Here is a 23,866-nt window from a genome sequence, read left to right as displayed (position 1 = left end):
CTTAAATATAAAAAAACCTGCAGTAGTGTTGATTTCTCAAGATACCACTAGCTCGGTCGAATTTTACCGTGCATAACGCTGAATGTTATAGGAATTATATTGACCGCTGCCGGATACAATTTACTCAGGATCCAAAGCAGTTTTATAATTTTGTAAACACTAAGCGTAAACACGTATCTTTTTCACCCCTGCTTACGTTTGAAAATTCCTCTGCGACTTCTGATCAGGCCATTGCCGATCTATTCGCAGAATTTTTTCAAACAACTTTTTCTCCTCCAAAATTGACTGATCAGCCTTACGCATATAACATTCAAGCAGCAAATCTTATTTTCTGTCCGTTTTTTTCTGAGAACAACTTATTATCTGGTCTTTTAAGGGTAAAACCCATTTATTCGCCAGGCCCCGACGGAGTACCAGGCTGTGTGCTAAAATACTGCGCCAGGGCTCTGTGCAAACCTCTTCTAAAACTTTTCAACTTGTCTTTGGAAACCTCGATTTTTCCCCTTAAGTGGAAGGAATCATTTATAATTCTCCTTCATAAAAAAGGGAAAAAGTCCAAGGCTGCCAACTAGAGGCATCTCTAAGGTGTCGGCAATTCCAAAGTTATTTGAAAAATTAATTACCCCTCATTTGCAACACCTTTGCTCTTCGATTATCACTCCTTGTCAGCATGGCTTTATTAAGCGTCGCTCCACCACCACAAACTTATTGGAGTTGACATCCTTTGTCATAGATGGCTTTTGTAAGGGATATCAAACCGATGTAATTTACACAGACTTCAGCAAAGCATTTGATTCAGTTAATCACTCACTCTTGTTGAGTAAAATGAATATGCTGGGTTTTCCTAAAGACCTCTTAACGTGGATCTCCAGCTACCTAGATGGAAGGACACAAAGAGTTTTATTTAAAAACATTCAGTCCCGTCTGGTCCGTGCTACATCCGGCGTCCCTCAAGGAAGTCATCTTGGCCCGTTATTATTTACGCTTTTAATAAACGACTTGCCCCCTGCTTTAACGAACTCTCTAGTTCTTATGTATGCAGATGATGTAAAGCTTTGTCTTCAGTACAAATCCATCTCTGCCCAATGCAGTCTTCAGTCTGACCTTGATAACTTTCAAAAATGGTGTTTAGCTAATGATCTAATACTTAATGGATCTAAATGCAAACATATGTCTTTTTATCGTTCTTGCCCTCTGCAAGCTACTTATTCTATTAATGGGATTGCCTTAGAAAAATTAACCCAGGTTAATGATCTCGGCATCCTATTAGACATAAAACTTAAATTTGCCGACCATATTTCCTTAATGGTTAATAAGGCTAAAGGAGTCCTTGGTTTTATCAAAAGGTGGTCAAAAGAATTTAATGACCCCTATATAACCAAAACACTATTCATTTCTTTGGTCCGTCCTATACTGGAGTACGGTTCATGTGTCTGGAGTCCCCAATATGGAGTACATCAGGACCGCATAGAATCCGTACAAAAGAATTTCCTAACTTTTTCACTTAGAGGTCTAAACTGGGATGCAAATCTTAAACTTCCATCTTATAGTAGTAGACTCTTACTCATAAACTTACCTAGCTTAACAAATCGTAGGACAATGCTCGGTGTAGTTTTTCTGCATAACCTTTTTAACGGGGATGTAGATAGCCAGCATTTACTAACACGCTTAAATTTTAACACTCCTAATAGAAGGACTCGAAACTTTAGTCCTCTGTTCCTTAGCCGTTGTAGTTCGACATATGCACTACATGACCCTTTTAGGGTATTATGTTCGAACTACAATGGTCTCTACTCTATTACATCTCTTTCCTCTCCCTCTAACTTAAAATATAGAATTTTAAATTTCCTTACTAACTCCTCTTAGCTTAATAATTAACAAATAACTTAATATATTCTAACAAATCGTTTCTTGAGCGCCCCTCGGTCGTCTGGGCCTTTAAGCTTTATGATGAATACAGGAATGCTAGCTGATGCTCTTATTGATGCACAAACCATTTCCAAATTCTGCAAGACCGGTTAAAAAAAAAAAAAAAAAAAAAAATCGGAATAGGTATTTGGTAAAATACCAATGTTGGTATTTTTGAAAATAGAAGCTTGGGACTTTTTTTTAGATTTATTCTTTTAGACTTGTTCTTTTATATATTCTCGTAAGGATCGACCAACTATATCTGATGTTTTCGGTTTTAACTGCAAGGGTATATCAACTTCGGCCCGAAGTTAGCTTTCCTTTCTTGTTTTTTACTGTTTTATAAAAAAATATTTTCGAGTCTTGCCGCCGCCAGAAAATTGTACATTTCCCGAAGTTAGCTTTCCTTTCATGTTTTTTATTGTTTTATAAAAAAATATTTTCGAGTCATGCAGCCGCCAGAAAATTTTATTTTATCAACAAGGGGATTCTTAACATTAATTTCAGTTTACCCAAAAATGCTCGGATCTTCTAAATTGTTATCTTTTAGGTCTTGTGTGAGCAGCGGGAATTGTATAGTTTTATCACTTTATTAATTTAAACAATTTGTCTTATTATTGCATATATTTCATTATAGCGGAAGCGTTCCCTGTACGGGCTTTGCTCATGTGCACCCGTCCTTTGCTCGCTCAGGCGTACTTCTTATATTCTCACATATGTCCCTAAATCCCTTTCGCCTATGGTGGTCGACCCCTTTATACAAACGCAATAGCCGCCAAGCACCGGGAGTCTGCACTTGTCATAAGCTCCCCGCGCCGCTATGACTACCACCCTTCACCACTCGCTCCGCTCCGTATATACCACCAAAATAAAGGCATATAAATTTATCGCTTTAATTATTTATTGAACCTGGGAAGCTTGCCGGCTACTGAAAACGCTCCATAGCTCAGCATTTTTTTCCGCCTCTACCAAGGTCCGACTGGCGTAGGCGATCCCTCACTCACCCTCCTCAGAGTCCTTCGTCAGGATCGCAACGACGCCGTAGTTGCTGGCGTCCGTTTGCAGCCCGAATCTTGTTTCAAAATCTGGGCATTATAGCACGGTTCAGTGTCTCAAGCGCCTCCTGGTGTTTGGCCGTCAATTTACATTGCGTCCCATTCCGTTCAGTTGCTTCGCGATTCCTGCGAATTCTGGGACGAATTGCCGATACCATGACGCCATCCCGATAAACTGTCGTACTCCCTTTACGTTGGCTATGGTTGTAGCTCTCTTATTTCCTATTTAAATCCTCCATTGACCAGTTTTCATCTTCACCATCACAATGGGTGAGCTGCACGCGCCTTTTGACGGCTCGATGCACCCTTTCTCCAGGAGAACTTTCACCTTCAAGCTTATCTCCTTTTTTAATTTTTTCTTTTTTGGAATGAACCATCATCCCAACCATCTTTGTACCCTGACGTGCAGTAACTCCTCCATCGCCCCAGGAATCGAGTTTGTATCTAATCCGTATGTTTTAAACACCATGGTCCAGGAATTCTAACGTTCTCCTGTCACGTCGAATCGAAACTACCATTCCGCACCTGCCAAGCCATTCATGGGACATAGTCCATACGCATAGTCCATGGGACACGCTTCTTGGAATGTGGCTCCATAATTCTTTCAGACTCGTCTCGGGTCTCGTCGACCCATTTCGCGACCAGCAATCGCATGGTTTCCACGACTCTATCTGCTAGAAGTCCAAGCTCTCTGCATACCTTGTTTAGCTCGTCTTTTCTGAGCCTGTAGATCTAGTTTTGTCATCCGTTCATCCACCCGTCGCTCACCAGTCACCGTTATGGTGTGGTCTCCATTAATTACACTGCCCAAGCATACGCCGAAAGGATCCGCTGCCTTTGTTCCTAACAGCCGGACAAGCGCATTAGGGCCTTCCTTCCTTTCGGGACACAAACACGGCTTGCGTTTTCCACCGGTCTTCACACACTTGCGCGCATACGCGCTGCCGGATCCATGACGGCCCAAAAACTAGTCGTTGCCCCAGGATTGTCTCATGCTCTCCTCCTGCTAGCCTTTTGTCCTCTGGCTGAGAAGGGCATGGCCAGTTGTCCAAGAGACTACTTTTTCATAACTGATTAGCCACAAGCTCCTTCTTTCCTCTTCCTACACCTACACTTGCTTACACTTGAGCTGACCTAGGATTGACCTTTTTTTCAGCCCTGCATGTGGATCTTCATATATCTTCTCGTCGCGTAACTGCTCTACTTACGCCTGATCCCAACATCTGATTCCGCTAAACCTGACCGTGCCCTAACCCCTCGCAAGGCAATCGCCACATAGTTACTCATTCTCTGGCTCCCGCTCCCACGGGCCTTCGCAAGCATCTTCCGCTAGAACCGACAGTGTCCTTTTCCCGTTTTCACCTCTCCAGAAACGGATCCATTTATAGCAGATTTACCAAAAGCAACTTCTCTTCTGTTCCTAGGCCAAAATTTGCTTCTATTTTACCGAAAATTAGCAGGTGCTCCACTGTCCGATTTCATAGAACTAGAAGAAAATTAGAGATTATTGGAGAATTAGAGAAACCCGCTCTCCTACCCTTCCCCTAACCTTCAATTTGGCTTCAGTTTATAATTAACCCGAACCCGCATTGAAATAAAATTTAAATTTTTTTTAGGTCTTTAAGGGTTATATAGCTTTGAAAAGAGGTACAAACAATTGAAAAATATAATATTATTACAATAAAACAAAAAAGTAAATACCTCTAGTTTGATTTAAACTCGATTCACTTCCACACCAGCCGAGATATCCCACTCGGCTATCCCTAACTCGTTGTCGCGCGAAAAATGTCTGGAACTTAGTTTGTTTCTCTGTGGTATCCACATGTCTATAGGAACACTTTTGTTTCTATTATATGTCCCATCTATGTACTACATGGATCAATAAGTCCCGAGAATAAACCAAAAATGGCGCTCGTAGTAAGCCAGTAACCAGGTCTTTCAAGTGTACCAGCCTTTACTTAAATAAAGTTAAAATTTTAAGTCGATCGGACCAGAAACAGCTGAGTAATCGAGGTTGGAATGAAATCGTTTTGTAGTTTGTTTAAAAAATGGAAAAAGCCGAGTTTTGTGTTCTCGGCTTTGTGTATACCGTGCAAGCGAAACAATGGATTTAAAAATGTTACCTAGACTCTTGTCCATCACGCTCGGGTAGACCTGTGCAAGCCGTTGCACCGGAAAATGTGTGTGAAGTGAAAAAAATTATAATGAAAGATCGTGAGATCGCTGAGATGATACAGACACCGTATGGAAGTGTATTTAGTATCCTTCATAAAAACATAAATATGAAAAAGATTTTTTTCAAGTGGGTGCCGTGATTGCTTTCGATGGAACAAAAACAACAACATGGTATTTATTTATTTATTTATTTATAAAGGGCTAACAGATAATTAAAATTATGGGCTAGCAATAATGTTGAGCAATGGCAACTTGTGCATTCAGCTCGATTTGTACATAATATTTTTAGGATTTCTTATAAGTATTTATTTATATAATCGGCTCAGATAGAATGAAGTTATATGCGGTGGTATAAATTTGTGTTTTTTAGGAATTGAAGGATTGTTGAAATGTTTGGTGGTGTGGGGTTTGAAAGTGCTTCCAGTAAGTTGGTGTTTTGAAACATTTGTTGTCTTTGGATGTTAAGCGCGTTGCAGGTGGAAAGTAAGTGTGTTATTGTTACAGTATCGATGCAGAAAGGGCCAGTCTTGTTGTGGTTTGGATCGATGTAGTGTGTGTGGGTTAATTTGGTGTGTCCAAGTCTGAGTCTTGTTATTTTTATTTGGTCAAAACGTGAGATGGCTGGATGGTTGTTTTTGGTGATGTGGTAGCTGTTGAGTTTGAGTTGGTCAATTGATTGGTACCAAGTTGATGTCTTCGTTATGTATGATAGTGTTTTTTCTTGGTGAGTATTTATTATATATTTTTGTATATCTTTTGTGTTTAGATTTTCAACCGTTAGAAGTGGTTGCGTTTTTGTCTAGGTTCGTTAGTTCCGCCAGTTCGTTACCTGCAATACCTACGTGGCCGGGTATCCAAAGTAGTTTCAATTTAGATTTGAATTTTTGGAGCAGGTTCCGTGCGTGTGAGGTGTAGTGTTCGCTGTTGTTCGGGTTTTTTATTGCATCGATTGCATGGATGTTCATGGATGATGGATAATTGGGGCTTCAGACAGGCGGGACGACCGCTAGGCATTGATCGCCCGCCAACTCTCCACCCTACCGCCTCTCCTGCTCGATGCTCCTGAGCCTCTGCATTAACGATGCAGCAAAAGCTTCTACTGCGTCCCAGAGCATCTGGTTCTCCAGCATTACCTCCACTAGGTTTACCGGGTGCCTCCCGTCCTCGACTATCGCTCTCCCGCACTCCGGGCATCAGTCCTATTGCCGGAAGCAACCATGTCCACTCAAGACCTGGGTCAGGTAAAAGTCCACCTGCCCGTGGCTTCGCAGCACCCACCTTCTAAGGTTAGTAATGAGGGTGTGTGTCCATCGTCCCTTCGTCGACGCGTCCCAGCAATCCTGCCAGGCTGTGAGCTACCACTCCTTGGCCTCCTCCTTTGCAGCTGTATTGGTGGTGCCGCCGGCTCCATGAGCTCTCGAGCGCGCTCCTTCAGCGGGACTATCCCCGCAATGACCAGAATGGCGTCGTCGAAGACTGTCCTGAAGCCGCACGCGACTCTTATAGCACCCAGCCTGTAAGCTGCATCTACCCCTCTCCTGTAGCTGGGCGTATTCATCGCCTCAGCCCAGATGGGCGCTGCATTCAAAATTTCCGCCGAGGCAACGCTCACGAGGAGCCTTCTCCGGTTCTGCTTGGGGCCTCTGGTGTTTAGAAAGATCCTGGCGAGGCCCCTGGTAGTGGCTGCAGCCGTTTCCTCGATATATTCAAGGTGCTCGCGGAAGGAGAACCGGGCGTCGATCATCACACCCAGGTATTTTTTGGCCCGCTGGGGGGTTATGGCCATTCCACCAACCCGGATTGTCGCCGTTTCCAGCACCTTGCGGCTACTGACCAGCACCGCTTCGGTCTTTTGCGGGGCTCCGCTTAGACCGGCATTTTGGAGCCACATCTCCATTGCCTCGATTGCCTTGTTCGTCGCTCTCTCCGCTTCCTCCCTGTGCTTGGCTACAATCACCAACGCTACGTCGTCTGCGAAGCCAACGACGTCGCATCCCGCTGGGAGCTGGAGCCTCAGGATCCCGTCATACATGGCGATCCACAGCAGCGGCCCTAGGACCGATCCTTGGGGCACACCCGCCGTAACGTCGAATGACTCCGTGCCCATGTCCGTGTCGACCAGTAGCACTCTGCAGCTAAAGTAGCTACTGACGACGTTTATTATGGCACTGGGAACGTTGAACCCCCTTAGGGCTGCCAGTGTTTTGCCCCAGTCCGCCGTGTTGAAGGCGTTCCTGATGTCCAGGGTGACTATCAGGCAGTATTGCTTGGAGCCACCTTTCCACCTGGTTGCCGTTATTGTGTTGCGTGCAATGCCGACCACCTCTGCTATGGCATCCACCATAGACCTTTCCTTCCGGAACCCATACTGCTTGGGAGACAGCCCTCCCGCCTCCTCTATGGCAGCTTCGAGCCTCGCCGCGATCACCCTCTTGAAGACCTTGCCCGTTGTGTCCAGCAGGCAGATTGGCCTATAGGACGACGCCTCCTCCCTTGGTTTCCCTGGTTTGAGGAGCAGCAAGAGTCTGTACCTTCCACTTGGTGGGAAAAGTGCCTTCGCGGATACATTTATTGTAGAGCTCCTGAAAGCTGCCCGGCTGCAGAGATAGAGCCAGCGTCAGGGCTCGGTTAGGAACCGAATCCGGGCCGGGTGCTTTGTTCGGGGCCAGGCCTCTCCCTATGGCCAGAACTTCCTCTTCCGTTACCTCCTCAGCCGGTTCATTGTCTGCTGGGGGGGTGGGAAGCGGGGTGACCTGGTTGCCGGCTGGGAACAGTGCTTGCACTATGGTCCTTAGGACGTTCGGGTCCGTGGGGGACTGGCTTCCTGCGCGCAGCCTCTTCACCACTATCCGGTGCGCGTTGCCCCATGGATTTTCCTCCGCCAAGTCGCATAGATCCAGGAAGCATTTCCTTTTACTGTCTCGGATGGCTTTGCGTCGGTCCTTGAAGGCTAGGTGCCGCTCTTCAAAGTTGTCGCTGCCTCTCGCGCGCTGCATAAGCCTCCTTGCTCTCATGCACTCAGCTCGGATGGAGCCAATCTCGTCGCTCCACCAGTAAACGGGAGCGTGGTTCCTACGGTAGCGGCTTCTCCGCTGCATGCTCGCCATGCACGCTGCCTCCAGCTTAGCAGCCAGGGTATCAGCCATTTCGTTGGCTCCGCTTGGTAAAACGTTGCCGATGTCGCGCGCGGCCTCGGTGAATTTCCTCGCCTGGAGCGTGCCGACTCTGTAGTCTCGTGGATTCGGATCCCTCGGTAGTTCTTGAGGGCTACCAATTGAGCACAATATTGCTTCGTGGTCGATTGGCCGTAAAGGCTTGCGAACGTCAGGTCTATGATGGAACCTGCTCCGGCTCTGCTGAAGGTGTGCTGGTTTCCTTCGTTCAGCAGTACGAGATCGAGTGAGTCCAGCGCCCATGCGTTAAAGTCCCCTGCTACAAGGACGTCAGAACGGCCACTGATATCATTTCCTAGGCAGTCCATCATGCGCTCAAACTCATTGGTGGTTAGGCTAGGTGCCATGTAGCAGCTGTAAAGCCATGCCCCACCTATCCGAGCCCTTACGAATCCCTCCGCATTGTGCACTGAGTGCATTGTCGCGCCGGTTGCGCCGCAGCTCCAGATGGCAGCCTTCCCTGATAGGTCAACGGCCCAGCAGTTGTCTGAGCCAGTCCTAAGGGGCTCGCTTAGGAGCGCTATGTCCGCCTTCGTCTCCCTCGCAGTCTGCGACAGCACATCTTGAGCCGCCCTACAGGGGTTCAGGTTCAGCTGAAGCACTAGCATCCTGTCGTCCTAGGTCCACCTCCATTCGCTGACATGGGGCAACTTCTGCTTCCAGCCTGATGCCTCACATCCTTCCGGCCCTTATCTTCACACGAGAAGCATCGAGGGTCCTTTTTGCAGGTGGCCGCCCTATGGTCCGTGTCTCCGCAGCGGTAGCAACAGCCGCTCCTGTCATTCGAGCTCTTGCAAGCGCTTGCGATGTGCCCCATCCCAAGGCACCTGTAGCAGCGAGCCACGACCTCCTTTTCCTTCATATGGCATACTGACCACCCAACTTTCACCTTGCCCACAGCAATGATGACCTTGGCAAGGCTCGCGGGGAAAGCCACGATAGCGGTCTGCGGCTCGCCATAACTGGCCTTGGCAAGGCTCGCGGGAAAAGCTACGATAGCGGTCTGCGTCTCGCCATAACTGCTGCTCAGCTTCTTGACTTTCAAGGCGCCTTGGTCCACCGCTGCCTGCTGCGCGATAGCCCCGATGATGTCCTCCGAAGTGGCTAGTGCGTCGAGTCCTCGTAGCTCGACAAGCGACTCCTTGGTCTCCTTCGAGTACGCCCGCACCTCTGCCTTGCTCCCTAGGACCTCCTCGATGCAACCTTTAGGGGCCTGTGTGGAGTTCTCCTTCTTCCTGGCCAATTCCAGTAGCAGCCCGCCCTTGGCTGTCTTCCTCACTTTCTTGACGCATGGGCCAAGGTCGTCTAGCTTCCCGTCCTCCCTGAGAGTTACCATGCTTAGGATCTGGCTGTACGTCAGGCCTACTGCTTGGATCACTATGGCGTCGGGTCTGGCTCGTCTCCTCTCCGGATTTCTAGGCTTGGCCTTCGTCCATTCCGTCCTTCTCCTGCTTGCTTCGCCGTCGCTTCCTTTGTCGGCAGCCGGGTTTGCAACAGCTGGCTTGGGCCTTGCCGCCGTGTTGGCCGTTGCTACTTTGGCCCCCGAGTCCCTTGCAGTAGTTTTCCAGTGTGCACTCCAGGGGCCCGTGATGTTTGGGATGCTGTACCGCTCCTGCTCGGTCGCCAAAGCCCCTTTTGAGGGTGAACCGCCGTAGCGGAGGGGTTGGCAGTTGGTTAGCTCCATGACCTTCGTCACCTCATGGCAGGACAGAGTTTTCTAGCCCCTTCCGCACTAGGTTGGTCAAAGGACCTGAGGCAGCAGGCCTGAAAGGTATGCCACCCTTCTGCTTTGCCTTGAGTCGCTGGCGCCCTCTAGCGGGCTCCTGCAGTCGCGTCATTGCGACGTTCGGCAGCCCTGGTGCTCTTGGTTCGGATCTAGCGGCCTCTACCGGCAGACACTGTTAGGGCGTTCCCCAACACTGCCCGCCAGCTGGTTACGATCAGCTGCCATGACCTGCGCAATTCTGGTGGGGGCAGCCACGTTTGCTTAGCTCCTTCAACTCAGGAGAAAGGTGTCGCAAAGAGAATTCCTAGAAGAGAAAGCTCTCTTCGCGCCTCTTACCTCGGCGGTTGGCGGCTATCCGAATCTTCGCGGAGGCCATCTAGTGACCTATCCAGGGAGTGTTATGGTTCGCTCGGCAGGTGAGACCGTCCCCAGCTGTCCGGTCACCCATTACCCACTCCTTTTTTAAATTTTGCAGTGTTTGGGCGCGTCAATCGGGAGTGCCCGCGCGGCACGTCCGCTTTCTTCGACCCGCACTTTCAACCAGCCTAGGTGTGGTCTGTGAGTGTTGACTAGTCAGCTTAAGTGGGAGATTATGTGCTTCGGATCTGTCTTCTAGAGTGTCTGCGCGTTCTTTGTACAAGATGTTGTTAATAGGTGTAGTTCGAATTGCCCCAAGAGCACTTCTGAAAGCGGTGTTTATTGTTGCTTTTCCTTCCGTAGGTTTGTTGTGGGCAATATCCGTAGATTGGGAGACCGTAGTCTGCTTTTGAAAGTGGTGATAGTTGCTTTTGTGACGTTTAGAAGTGTGGATGTGTTGCAGTTGAATTTTGGGCTTGAGAGGCATTTTATTATGTTTATTGATTGTTTGAGGTTGTGTAAGAGTTGTTCTGTGTGTGTTTTCCACCTGTGTTTGTTATTAAAGTGTACGCCGAGTATTTTAAGTGATGTTACGTTTTGTATTTGTGTGTTACCAGTGGTTACCATAGGGTAACCCTATGTTACCATAGGGTGCAGTTGCAGTTTTCTGCAAACGTGCAAGTGTTTGCATTTTGTGGATGAAAGCTGGGCGCCTGAGTACTCGGTCCAATCTAGTATGGTAGTAATAATGGGGTTGAGGTTTGTGTTTATGTTTTTTCTGTTTTTAGTGTTACAATCAAGTTAAAGTCATCTCCATATGCGCTTAGACTAATATTGCGATGAAGGGCGAGTTTTTCTGCGCGTTTGTTGTATGCTATAACAAAGAGGATCACGGAAAGTGGAGAGCCTTGAGGTATGCCGTTTTGGATGTATTGAAAGGAAGAAAGGTCGGAGTTGATACGTACTATTATTTATCTGTTTGTCATATAATTTTTTATGTAGTTGGTTATTTTTGGTCCTGTTTTCCAAATGGCAAGTTGGTTGAGTATGGAGTGGATTCCAATTCTGTCGAAGGCTTTTGCGAAATCTAAGGATATGATGGAGGTATGGTTTTTTCTTGAGATAGCTCTTGCTAATAGATGGTCTACGAGCTGTCCATAGCTGACTTACCTTTTCGGAAACCAGTTTGGCTGTTTTAGATGAGTTTGTCGTTTAATACAAACCACCACAGTCGTTTGGCAATCATTTTGTCGTTTTTAATTTTGTTTTTTATAAATTATGTGCTGAATTTTAAGTCGGATGAAATTTCTGAAAAATGGTTGCAAAATAAGTCTGCGATTTCTAATTTGTAGGTGGTGTTTTGATTTGAGGTTGTGTTAAATATGCAGTGTATGTGTTTGTCGGGTCAAGCAGCAGCACGGCGTTTAATGTTTATGTTTAAATTATGTTTATGTAATGTTTAGTGTAATGATTAGTGTAATGTTTATTTATTAGGCTTAAGTTTGTACAAAAGCTTTGTTGATCGCAAGCCGACTCTCTCTCGGCCGCTCGACTCAACGAGTTTTAGCTTTCTATGGAGAGTTTTAGCTCGGCAATGTCTAGGTCGGGCCGCCCTCTCCACTTTCGAGAGCTTTAGCTCGAGGTGACTTGTCGGGCCGCCCTCTCTCTGTATTTACTTGAGTGCACCATAAGCTGGTCTATCTGCGGATCATCCGGCTTCAACTGCATGCAGGAATAAACATTTTTTATAACGTTCAAAATTAACAAATTCGTCTTTTTATGTACGGCATTGAAAACGCTCAATGACCAAACAGTGTTTTTGTGGGTTGAGTCCGCAAAAGCGTCGGATGTTACTCCAGATTGTTTTTGGCGGTGTTTCGGGTGAGATTTGTGTAGTAAAATTGTTTATGCTTCGTTTTTATACCCTTGCAGAGGGTATTATAATTTTGGTCAAAAGTGTGCAACGCAGTGAAGGAGACATCTCCGACCCTATAAAGTATATATATTCTTGATCAGGATCACCTCCTGAGTTGATATGAGCATGTCCGTCTGTCCGTCTGTCCGTCTGTCCGTCTGTCTGTCTGTTTCTACGCGAACTAGTCTCTCAGTTTTAAAGCTATCGACTTGAAACTTTGCACACACCCTTCTTTCCCTTGCACGCAGTCGGAACGGCCCGGATCGGCCGACTATATCCTATAGCTGCCATATAACTGATTGATCGAAAATGGTATAACTTTGATGTTTTTAGAGTTAGAGAGTTCAAATTTGACATGAGAGCTATTTTTGGCAAAACATTATGTCATGCCAAATTTCATAAGGATCGGCCGACTATATTCTATAGCTGCCATATAACTGAACGATCGGAAATGACCCAACTTTCGTGTTTTTGAAGCTAGAAAGCTGGAATTTAATACAGATTCTATTTTTGGTCAGTTGATCCAACCTACCAAATTTCATAAGGATCGGCCGACTATATCCTATAGCTGCCATATAACTGAACGATCGGAAATGACCCAACTTTCGTGTTTTTGAAGATAGAAAGCTGGAATTTAATACAGATTCTATTTTTAGTCAGTTGATCCAACCTATCAAATTTCATTAGGATCGGCCGACTATATCCCATAGCTGCCATATAACTGAACGATCGGAAATGGTATTTGGTAGAAATATCAACTTTCGTATTTTTGAAGATAGAAGTTTGGGACTTTTTTTAGATTTTGTATTGTAATAAATTGGATTATATATTCCTATTCCCATAAGGATCGGCCAACTATATCCGATGTTTGCGATATATATCCGGTTTTAGCTGCAAGGGTATATCAACTTCGGCTCCGCCCGAAGTTAGCTTTGCTTTCTTGTTTTTCTTGTTTTAATGTTAGTCTAAATAGGGCGTTAGCTTTTTTGTACTTTAGAATGTTTTCTGTAGATATGTTTCTTTTTAATTCGTTCCATTTCTTCATTTTATCGTCTCTCAATTTGCTAAGTTTGCTATTCCACCATGGTACATTTGTAGGCTTTTTTGTAGGGTGTGTCTGGGGTATTGCCTTATGAGCGCTGGAGCGCTGGGTATTGCCTTGCCTTTGTGCTTGGTTTTCTCTGTGCGGAGTATACTTCAGTGAGCTTGCAGAATTTTGGCCAGTTTGCTTTGTCGGTTAAAAAAGATGGTTTGCGTGAAGTGACTTGGAGGCTCGTTGTGTTGGAGGTGAAAAGGTTGATTATTATGGGGAAGTGATCGCTGCCAAAAAGATTATCTTCGGTGTGCCAAGAGCTGTCGATTTGGACAATTGGGCTGCTGAAGGTTAGGTCGACGTTTGTTAGTGTGTTGTGTGTGCTAAAGTGAGTAGGTGACATGTCGTTTAGTAGTATGTAGTTTGATTGAGTTATGAATTTATCTAATGTTTATTCTCTGGCGTTGTTGTGATTTGAGCCCCAGTTTTTGTGCCATCCGTTAAAGTCGCCAGTGATCAAGATGGGTATATGTAATAATACGTAATATGTGTCTAATACGGCCTGAAGGTTTTGCAGTGAGAATGATTTGTTAGGAGCTATGTATGCTTAGATGATTCTGAATTTAAGTTTGGAGTTCAGTTCTATGCATACTGCATCGAAATCGTCTCTAAGGATTATCTCTCGAGCTTGTAGCGACTTGTGGGCTAGGAGACCTACGCCACCGTGGGAAGATGAAGTGTTATTTGAAATAAGTGTGTTTTATGGGTATGGGAATGTTATTAGTATTTTATATGTGTTTCTTGTAAGGATATTATAAGTGGTGCATGTTTTTTAATGATTGTTTGAAGTTCGCAGTAGTTGTTTAGATAGCCGTTAATGTTCCATTGTATAATTTTCATGGTCGATTTTAAAGATTAGTGGTTTGTCGTTGATGAGGAGTTGGTTGGTTACTTTGGGTACTATGTTCTTTTAATAACTGCTGCTGCAAGTGTTAGGTGCTTTCAGAATCGCTTATGTTATTAATGTGTTTGTTTTTTTTTTTTGACTTTTTGTTGGTTAGTTTTGGTATGTTTTAGGTTGGTCGCTAGTGTCTTATTTTTGTCCTTTTGAAAAATTCGTTGTTATAGGTCTTGGGTCCTTTCGCATGCTATGTTGTCTTTTGAAGTGCTGGGGAGGTCGATATCCATGTGGGAGATATCAGTATTATGATGAGCGGGTGAAGTTAGTGGTGTTGTGATGTTTGCGTGTGTAGGAGTAGGTGTGTGATGGTCATTAGGGAGGTCATGATATGATGTTTGTTTTCTTTGATGTTGTTTCTGTGATGTCGGCGTGCCTTTATTTTGGTTTGTGTATTGGGGTGTGGGTGTTGTTATTTTGTTTTGTTATTGTTTTGTCGGTGTGCTGTTTGGATACAATAGATGCAAAGCTGGTGCTGAGCTGTTGGTTGCGACGAGAGTAGTAATTTTCTAGTGCTGTTTTGTGGTCGACTTTTTGTATAATTTTTATTGTTATCAGTTCTTTTTGTTTTATAAATGATTGGCAACTGCGGTCTAGTGGGCTATGTTTTGAATCTGCATCGAAAAGTTTTTTGCAGTTAATGCAGTTTTTTTCGTTGTTCCATGACTCGTTTTCTTCTGTGTGGGTTGTCTCGGAACAGTTCTTGCCAAGCTCTGTGGGGCTTTTGCAGGTTGGGGTCGGGTGTCCAAACCGTAGGCATTTTTGGAATCTTAGTGGACGTGGAATATATGGGCGTAGACGAACTTTTTCGTATCCAACGTTTAGGGATTCTGGGAGTGTATGGGTTTGGAAAGTTATTATAATTAATCCAGTTTCTACCAATGATTTGTTTTGTTTTTTTTAGAATTTTACGAACTTCAGTAACTTTTTGTGTTTTTAATTCGTTCAGTATTTCTGTTTCGTCTATGTTTTGTAATTCATTACAGTATATAACGCCCTTAGAGGAGTTTAGAGTTTTGTGTTCGGTAGATTTTACTTCTATATCTGTAATGTTTTTCAGTCTAATTAACTTGTTTGCCTGTAAGGTGTTCTTAGTTTAGTTCTGTTTATGACTATATATTTTGGTTCGCCTAGATGTTTGTGGTATATGGATGTATTTTCAGGTGGTTTATCCATTGTTGTTGGTTTTTATTGGGCTGGCGCCCGGCATTTGAACACGTGTTTTATGTGTTTGTTTTTGTTTTTTCGACTTCAGTTTTATGCACTTATTAGCTTTTTTTTTTTTGCTGAGGTTCATTGTTGGTGTTGTTGGGTATTTGTGCCACTGGAGCTCAGAGAAGACACGTCTTATATCAAAGAGGTTTGAAGTGAAACTGACAACAACATGGTATTAAAAAATATCTTTTATAAACATGGTATTGAGAAATTGAAAAAGCGTTAAAACGTTTTTTTTTACCCTAAAAAATGGAAAAGAGGTTGATGAATAAAAAAAATTTTTCATAAAAAATGTTATTATGTTTTTAGTCTCGGGACTTATTGATACATGTGTTACTTCCATTCTTCGATTTAACATACAACATGTAATAGATAGATGAATTGTTTTTTTAAAGGTCTGAACTAAATCGAGCTAGTGATTGGCTTATTTCTTATTCCATCATATTACATATTCATTTTCCGAAAAACCAGGGACTGCAAATAAGACTTATGAGTTCAAAAAAATTGAACGACAAAAAAGCCTTTGTGGGGAGTGGGAAAAGGACACATATACCATTTTTTAACGGTGAATAAACTTTTATTTTAATTTCTATTGCTAAAATTGAAATATAACTCTTATTTTCCATTTTTATAATAATAATTAAGAATAAGAATTATTTTTATGATCTGTGGCGCAGTACCTTTCAAATGATATATCGAATGTCCTTAAAGGACATAATCAAGGGTTCCTTAATAATTCCATAAATAACAGTGTTCATTACAAAAGGAAAACTCGATTATGTGAAGAAAAATTTTTTAATAATGGCATCTGCAATGACAATATTTCTCTTTATTAAAAAAACAGGTCCTAAAAATGTTTTAATCATGGAATCCTCAATTATTCAATTTATTTAGTTATATTTCTACTAGAAATTTTCAAGTGTGGGCCGAACATGTAAAAGTACACACCGAGTTTCTTAAAATTATTTCGATTATATTGAAATATTTTTTGTATTAAATTCGTTTCAAGCCAAAGCTTATAAAAATCGCCGAAATATAATTGTTCGCTTTGCAATTTTTGAGTGGCTATAAAAATAGGTTCTAGTGCCGCCAACAGCAAGTTAATTTCCTCCCAATTTGATTTCGTTAACTGCAATGTTTCACTTAGGTTTTCTTTTGAAAACTCCTTATATACGCATACGTTTTTCAACATAGTGTACGTTGAGATCCACCTTGATGGCACATCCAGTAGAGGTTGGATGTATCCATAATTTTCAAATAGTATTGTAATTTTTAAGTGTAATGTAATGCATTTAATTTGTTTACCTATAAGTCGGAGTTCGCAATGTTTTTATTATGGATCGTGCGCTATCGACAAGGAATCTCCGACTCCTCTCTTTTAGCAGGTCATGAACAGCTAATTGCATGGAATGGGCGGCACATCTAATCGAATGTATAGAGTGAACGCGAATATCTTTCATTAGGTCGTCATCGTCAAACTCGTCACGAAATTGAGAATTCAATTCTTTGTTCATGAAGTCGATCGCTTTAATGACATTCTTGCCATTGTCTGAAGTGACAGTGTAGACTAGCTCCTTTTTTATTAAAAACTCGTTCAGCACATTTTCAATTTTCATGCTTCATGGAGCGCAATCACGACAAGCGTCTTTACTTCAATGCGGTGGTCTCGATAGTATTGGACATTGATTCCCAATATACCCCTGTTGACCCACACTAGAAATATAACTAAATAAATTGAATAATTGAGGAATCCTTGATTATGTCCTTTAAGGACATTCGATACATCATTTGAAAGGTACTGCGCCACAGATCATAAAAATGTAAGCGGTTTTTTAATAGTTCACTCGGTTCAGAAGTTATTCGCATTCAATTATTATTTTCAATTTGTATAATAAAAATTGAATCGTAACACTTATTTTCAATTTTTAATAAAAATTGAATCATAATTTTTATTTTTTTTTATAAAAATTTAAAAATAATTTTTATTCTTAATTATTATTATAAAAATTGAAAATATGAGTTATGTTTCAATTTTTGTCATAAAAATCAACAAATAATTTTTATTTTATAATTTTTATTTTAAAAATTATAACAATTACGGTCCCTGCGAAAAACAATAAAAATAAAAATAAAATAAAATTTAAATAAAAATTAAGGCAAAAAAAAAATAAAGTTAGTTTTCAAATATATCTTTTAAGTGACCGAACGTATTCGTTAGCTGGAATAAAGGCTTAGAGTTCCCTTGAAATAAAACACAAAAATTCATCTATATTAAATAACGACTAAGAACCTAGGATTTTTATTCTTCGATTAAATGTTTACATATATGTACATAAGCCGAAGATGTGATGAATTAGTGTTAAAAAACGAGTGAAGAGTAAAGCGAAGTGGCGGCTGAACGCTTCATGCAATTTACGGGAGAGCGGATGACGCAAAAAGACCTATAAGAAGCGCGCGCAGACCAATAAAAGCGGTGCTAAATTAGCGATAGTGTTAAAGTGACGTCACGGGAGGTTTTGGGGGCGATAAATTATTTTTCCGGTGAACGATTTTTTGGCATCTGAATGATGCAACATTATAATTTTTGTATGTAAGTTATATTATTTTGTTGAAAAATCCGGCCAATAGTTTATGTAGTATTTATGTGTCGTTCCATCAAATAACCTATCGAGCCATTTATCGAATCCTTTAAGTAAGTTGTCTTCCAAAACCACATTTCCTTCCGTCTCAGATTCATCAGAAAAATTGTCTTCGAGAAATGTTCCCGCTTCAGGATCATCTTCATTAGTTAACAGCTGCTTGGTTATTTTCAAAATTCTCTGAAATTAAAAAGTCAAAATACATATATAATATTATGAGATTATTAATAATTAATAAGTATTTTTTTTTTAAAATAATAATAAGATTAATAATAAATAAGTTTCACCCTGAGCTCAGAACAGCAAATACGTGCGACTATTTAAAGACCCAAGCCTCCAATTATATAAATGTTTCTAATTTGGTTCTATTAATATATTAATATATAATTCCGCGACTACTCAACACCCTAGCACTTACTATTAACACAAAGAGTACTAATTACAATCGGTCCCCATTGGGGCCCAGACTCGCCAAAACACGAATAAATAAACATTTATCTAATAAAAAGAAGTGGTTGACTTTGAGTGCAATAGTGCAGTCGAAGTGTGCCACAAAAGTAAATCTGGAACCCTATGTATGTAATAATGTAAATATATGTAATATATTATAAATGTATAAATGTAATAATAAATGTAATAATATTTATTATAAATAATTCAACTTATTGAACCTTGAAAACGTCCTCAGTCTCACAGGAACACATCCGTGGTACTGGAGTACGTGGTACATCCGTGGTACTTGAAGATTTTAAAAGTTTCCACCCCTACTGGGTACTGGGGCTCTGCAAAACCCAAAAGCAGAGGTCGGATCTTAGCCACTTTTACAGACCGCTATAATTACATCCTACTCAATAACAAGACAAAAACAGTCATTTCCACCTACCGAACGTTACCTCATATTAATAAAACTTTAGAAACACCTATAATAGCCCCCAAACTTTAATTGGAAACTAGCTAAACTAGCTATTGACACAAAAATGTATCTTTAAAATCAACCACAATTCTGATCCCATCAAATCTTGGGCTAAAATCGAGCGAAACACAGTCCCTGTATTAGCAACGCCATCACTCAAATAGTACCAACAGATCAATTCGACATGGCAAGATATTTTGAAAAATCGAGGTCAGAGAAAGCCCAAGACCCCAGCTTCCCAAACACTTCTCCTTAACATTGACATATCATATACCTCGACTTAACCAGCCTTAGATAGAGCAAAATACATATCTTTCTTGAATGCACATCCGCTCTCAATTTTCTAAAAGGCACTACGCCTAGACTTGATAGAATATCTTTCCCAATAATTAAGAACACACCTTATACCCATAACCGCAAAATTTCGTTAAATTCTATTCTGATGTATTCTAGAGTTTGTTTGTTTTAGTTTGTAATGTTTACGCTACGATGGAACCTCCAATTTGGACCAGTACTTGATCAAATCAGCGCTCACGCAGGAGCTAGTGAGCAAGCTGAAATCGGTGCTGAACGGTGCATACGTTTTAGGGAATGCACAAAGCCTGTCAATAGTATGTACTTTGGCAGAGCTTAGCTCGTGGCTATCTCAGATGGCAGAACTGCCCCTATGTATGCAGTGGACTGCCGGAATGCACTGGTAACGGGGTACCTTGGTCAGGCGGTCCGGCATTGGCCAAACGAAGCAATATGATCTTTGCGACGTTCACTCGTTCAAGTATCATGATATCCCGTCACAGTCATTGGATATAAACCCACTTTTCGTGTACGACTCAGCACAGCCCAAGCTTCTGATTCCGGTCTCCATAATTGCAGGCAGGGCGTGTGCTTCACACAAAGGAAGGCACAACAGAAAAACAGCCCAAACTTAAAAAACAAAATATCGACAGCGACAGCGATTCTTTCAAATCTGAAACCTAGAGCGGTGAAGTCGTGAAATTTGGTTAATTAAAATTTGTAATTTGGCGGTGGTGAGAAAAAAAACCCCGTCCTAGTATTGGCTGAGTTTATCCTCGGTAGTGAAGAAAGTAAGAAAAATCAGGGATTATATCTCGAAGGGTAAGTGACTCTAATCTATTGCCCTGTTGCGATTATATGGATGTGTTCCTTTTTGGTGATACCATCGGCTGCGATTGTGGGTCGTCAGGCACTTTACAGTGCAGAGGAGGACCGAGGAGAACGCCACTTCTGTAGGAAACGCGGTTCTCAACTCGACGGTTGGCGTTCGGACGGCGGACGCCCGGTCGGAAGTCTCCCTAAAAGGGATAGAAACTCTTGTATGAAAAAATCGGTAAACTTAATTTTCAGCCGCAGCCCAGGAAAGCGCTTTCGTGGATCCCTGCGGGAAATTGGAAAAATTGTAAGTGGAATTTTCTTTTGTCTACCATCATTGCTTTTAAAACAATTATTGAGAGTTCACCTGACGGTCATAAAAGTCCCGTACGGTTTTTAACAGAATATATTAAAGCAATTTAAATGCATTTATTTGGCATGTATATATGCTGCCAACGAGAGGCCCTTAAGGCAATTTGGTGAAGAGATTAGTTTGGTTTTGAATTTTTTTTTTTGAATTGGCGCCTAGTAATTTTTATTTCTCCCTAAAAATAATAATAATCTTTTGTATTATGCTAGTAAGTCAATTTTTTTTTGATTTTGAATAAAATCATTATAACGTTGTAAGGAAAAACACAATTTTGATCTCCGCTAGGAAACCCCTTCCCTAACACCTTCTAGGGGCCATCATATTATTATGGGAGGAAACCATGGCCAAGGTTGGGTGGGCACAAAAGGAGCCGCAACATCAACAGCGGATTCCACCCGATTAACCCCGAGACAGTGTTGTCCTAAAAATTGTCATAGCTCTTGAATTGTCCTGTCCGGTCTGTTTTTTGTTGATTTCGGTTCGTCTTGCACGTTTTTTTATTGTATCAATCGCGATGTACCACAAAGGTATATAACTTTCAAAGGTCAACTCACCAACTTTTCCACTTCCTAACAGAAACTTATCCCAACCATCACTTTATATATAAAAATGGCTCAAAATCTTTTGGCGGCATCAATTAGCGCTACAACAGAGTCGGATTTTAAAATTTCCGACGTTTTTTAATAGTTAAATGTTGTAGCTTTTGACGTATAAAGACATATAAAGGGGACCTCAAGCAGTACAACAAGAAACTGCGTAGGGCAAAGAGGAATGCCTGGACCAGGTTCTGCACGAGCTCAGGAAGGTGCTTGCATCCACTGTACCATAGTGAGAATACATTAAAATCTTGGATGCTATCTGAACCACGTCCAGCAAGGAAACCCTAGAGGCTCTCATAAATGAAAATATCGCAGGGTGTTCAAATATCGCAAACTAGACTGGAAGGTAAATTCTATGGATAGAGCAAACAAGGCTCTGTACTTACCGCAAGGCGATTGGGCTTAAATGGGGTATATTCCCAAAAATAGTAAGATAGCTTTATACAGCGATCATTAGACCTATCCTCTTCTACGGGGTAGTGGTCTGGTGGCCTGCCCTAACAAACTCCATATGTAGAGAAAGGTTTAGGAAAGCGCAAAGTATGGCGGAGGTTTGCATTACAGGCAGTTTTCGTACCACACCAACTGTTGCCCTAGACTTCATACTCGACCTATTAGATGTAGAGATATTGGGGGTATAATACCTTAAATTATAAGGTATCTATTCCAGCGAGGGAGGAATCCCGCGACCAGCCAGTTTCTTTCATATTTACACAGACGGTTCAAAGTTGAATGGCCAGGTGGGAGGCGGTTTTCACTGCGAGCGGCTGTGTCTAATTGAGTCCTAATTTAGTAGACTCCCCGACCACTGTGGTGTATTCTAAGCAGAAGAAATAGCTATCGGGAAAGCACTTATCCAATCAAGAAACTATTTGTATCTTCTTAGATAGTCAAGCGGCACTCAGAGCCGTTGACGAATTCTCATCCAACTCCAGGACAGTGAATGACTGTCGCAGATTTCTTAAAGATCTCTTAACGCATGGCATCCACCTCATATGGGTGCCCGGCCATAGGGATCACGAGGGAAATTGCGCCGCTGATGAACTAGCAAGGGCAGATAGTACCAATTCTATCCTTCCGGAAAAAGAACAAGTAGGTATTCTCTTAGCTACGTGTAGGCTGAAATTCAGGGATCACACCGACCTGGTAGCACTGAGGAAATGGACGAATCTCCAAAACTGCAGAAATACCGCATGATATGGCCCATCCGCTCTAGGAAAATATCAATGATGCTTGTCTTCCTTAATACGCAGGACTGCGGCTAGTCTAGGCCGTCTAGCGGTAAAGGCCATCACGGGAACTTGGTTAATAGGAACGCACGCGGCTAGACTAGCGGTGCCACAGTACGTTCACTGTAGGAACAGCAGGGATGTAAAGGAAGAGAAGACAGTCACACACCTTCTGTGCCACTGCCCTGAGCTTGGGCGCAGTCGACTCAAACTTCGAGGTGCAGCAACACTTACGGACCGAACAAACCTCACAGAGATCGCTTCGTTGCCCTTATCCGGAAAGCTGGATGGGACCGCGAGCCGCCCCAGGAGTGTTAGACTTCTTTGGGCACTTCAGAAGATACGATGGGGATGGGTTCCTTTGCAGGATCTCTTGCGCATGCGGTATCTGCACTGATCTGCCATGCACTGATCTTAATGTCACTTTAGACAAATTTTATTTTACTTTAAATACATTTTTTGACTCATGTGTGCCTTGGAAATATCCGTCCGCTTCAACAAATCCTCCTTGGTTTACAAGGTGCCTCACTAACCTAAAAAATAAAAAAAATAAGCTTTTACTTAAATATAAAAAAACCTGCAGTAGTGTTGATTTCTCTAGATACCTACTAGCTCGGTCGAATTTTACCGTGCATAACGCTGAATGTTATAGGAATTATATTGACCGCTGCCGGATTCAATTTACTCAGGATCCAAAGCAGTTTTATAATTTTGTAAACACTAAGCGTAAACACGTATATTTTTCACCCCTGCTTACGTTTGAAAATTCCTCTTCGACTTCTGATCAGGCCATTGCCGATCTATTCGCAGAATTTTTTCAAACAACTTATTCTCCTCCAAAATTGACTAATCAGCCTTACGCATATAATTCAAGCAGCATAATTTAATTCAAGCATAATTTGCATTCAAGCAGCAAATCTTATTTTCTGTCCGTTTTTTTCTGAGAACAACTTATTATCTGGTCTTTTAAGGGTAAAACCCATTTATTCGCCAGGCCCCGACGGAGTACCAGGCTGTGTGCTAAAATACTGCGCCAGGGCTCTGTGCAAACCTCTTCTAAAACTTTTCAACTTGTCTTTGGAAACCTCGATTTTTCCCCTTAAGTGGAAGGAATCATTTATAATTCCCCTTCATAAAAAAGGGAAAAAGTCCGAGGCTGCCAACTAGAGGCATCTCTAAGGTGTCGGCAATTCCAAAGTTATTTGAAAAATTAATTACCCCTCATTTGCAACACCTTTGCTCTTCGATTATCACTCCTTGTCAGCATGGCTTTATTAAGCGTCGCTCCACCACCACAAACTTATTGGACTTGACATCCTTTGTCATAGATGACTTTTGTAAGGGATATCAAACCGATGTAATTTACACAGACTTCAGCAAAGCATTTGATTCAGTTAATCACTCACTCTTGTTGAGTAAACTGAATATGCTGGGTTTTCCTAAAGACCTCTTAACGTGGATCTCCAGCTACCTAGATGGAAGGACACAAAG

General features: G+C 42.4%; 2 protein-coding genes across 2 annotated transcripts in view; both read right to left on the bottom strand.

Moving 5' to 3' along the window:
- Window positions 1-4,416: 4,416 nt before the first annotated feature.
- On the bottom strand, window positions 4,417-9,995 carry LOC122322289 (uncharacterized). Its single transcript, XM_070280003.1, has 6 exons — window positions 8,953-9,995; window positions 8,462-8,884; window positions 7,705-8,405; window positions 6,417-7,640; window positions 6,180-6,337; window positions 4,417-4,449 (listed from the first exon to the last, which is right to left on the bottom strand). The coding sequence occupies exons 1-6, from the start codon at window positions 9,993-9,995 to the stop codon at window positions 4,417-4,419; spliced, it is 3,582 nt and encodes a 1,193-aa protein (XP_070136104.1).
- A 7,809-nt stretch (window positions 9,996-17,804) lies between these two features.
- l(3)80Fg (dnaJ homolog subfamily C member 16 l(3)80Fg) overlaps window positions 17,805-23,866 on the bottom strand; it is a 260,296-nt gene continuing 254,234 nt past the window's right edge. The window contains exon 10 of the mRNA XM_043210124.2: window positions 17,805-18,334. Within this exon, the coding sequence (XP_043066059.1) occupies window positions 18,116-18,334 (219 nt within the window). The 3' untranslated portion in view covers window positions 17,805-18,115. The remainder of the gene's footprint in view (window positions 18,335-23,866) is intronic.

This window comes from Drosophila bipectinata, chromosome 3L (genome assembly GCF_030179905.1).
Source record: "Drosophila bipectinata strain 14024-0381.07 chromosome 3L, DbipHiC1v2, whole genome shotgun sequence".
Taxonomy (NCBI): domain Eukaryota; kingdom Metazoa; phylum Arthropoda; class Insecta; order Diptera; family Drosophilidae; genus Drosophila; species Drosophila bipectinata.
The sequence above is the reverse complement of the archived record's forward strand: the minus strand, read 5'-3'. Positions and strand labels throughout refer to the sequence as shown.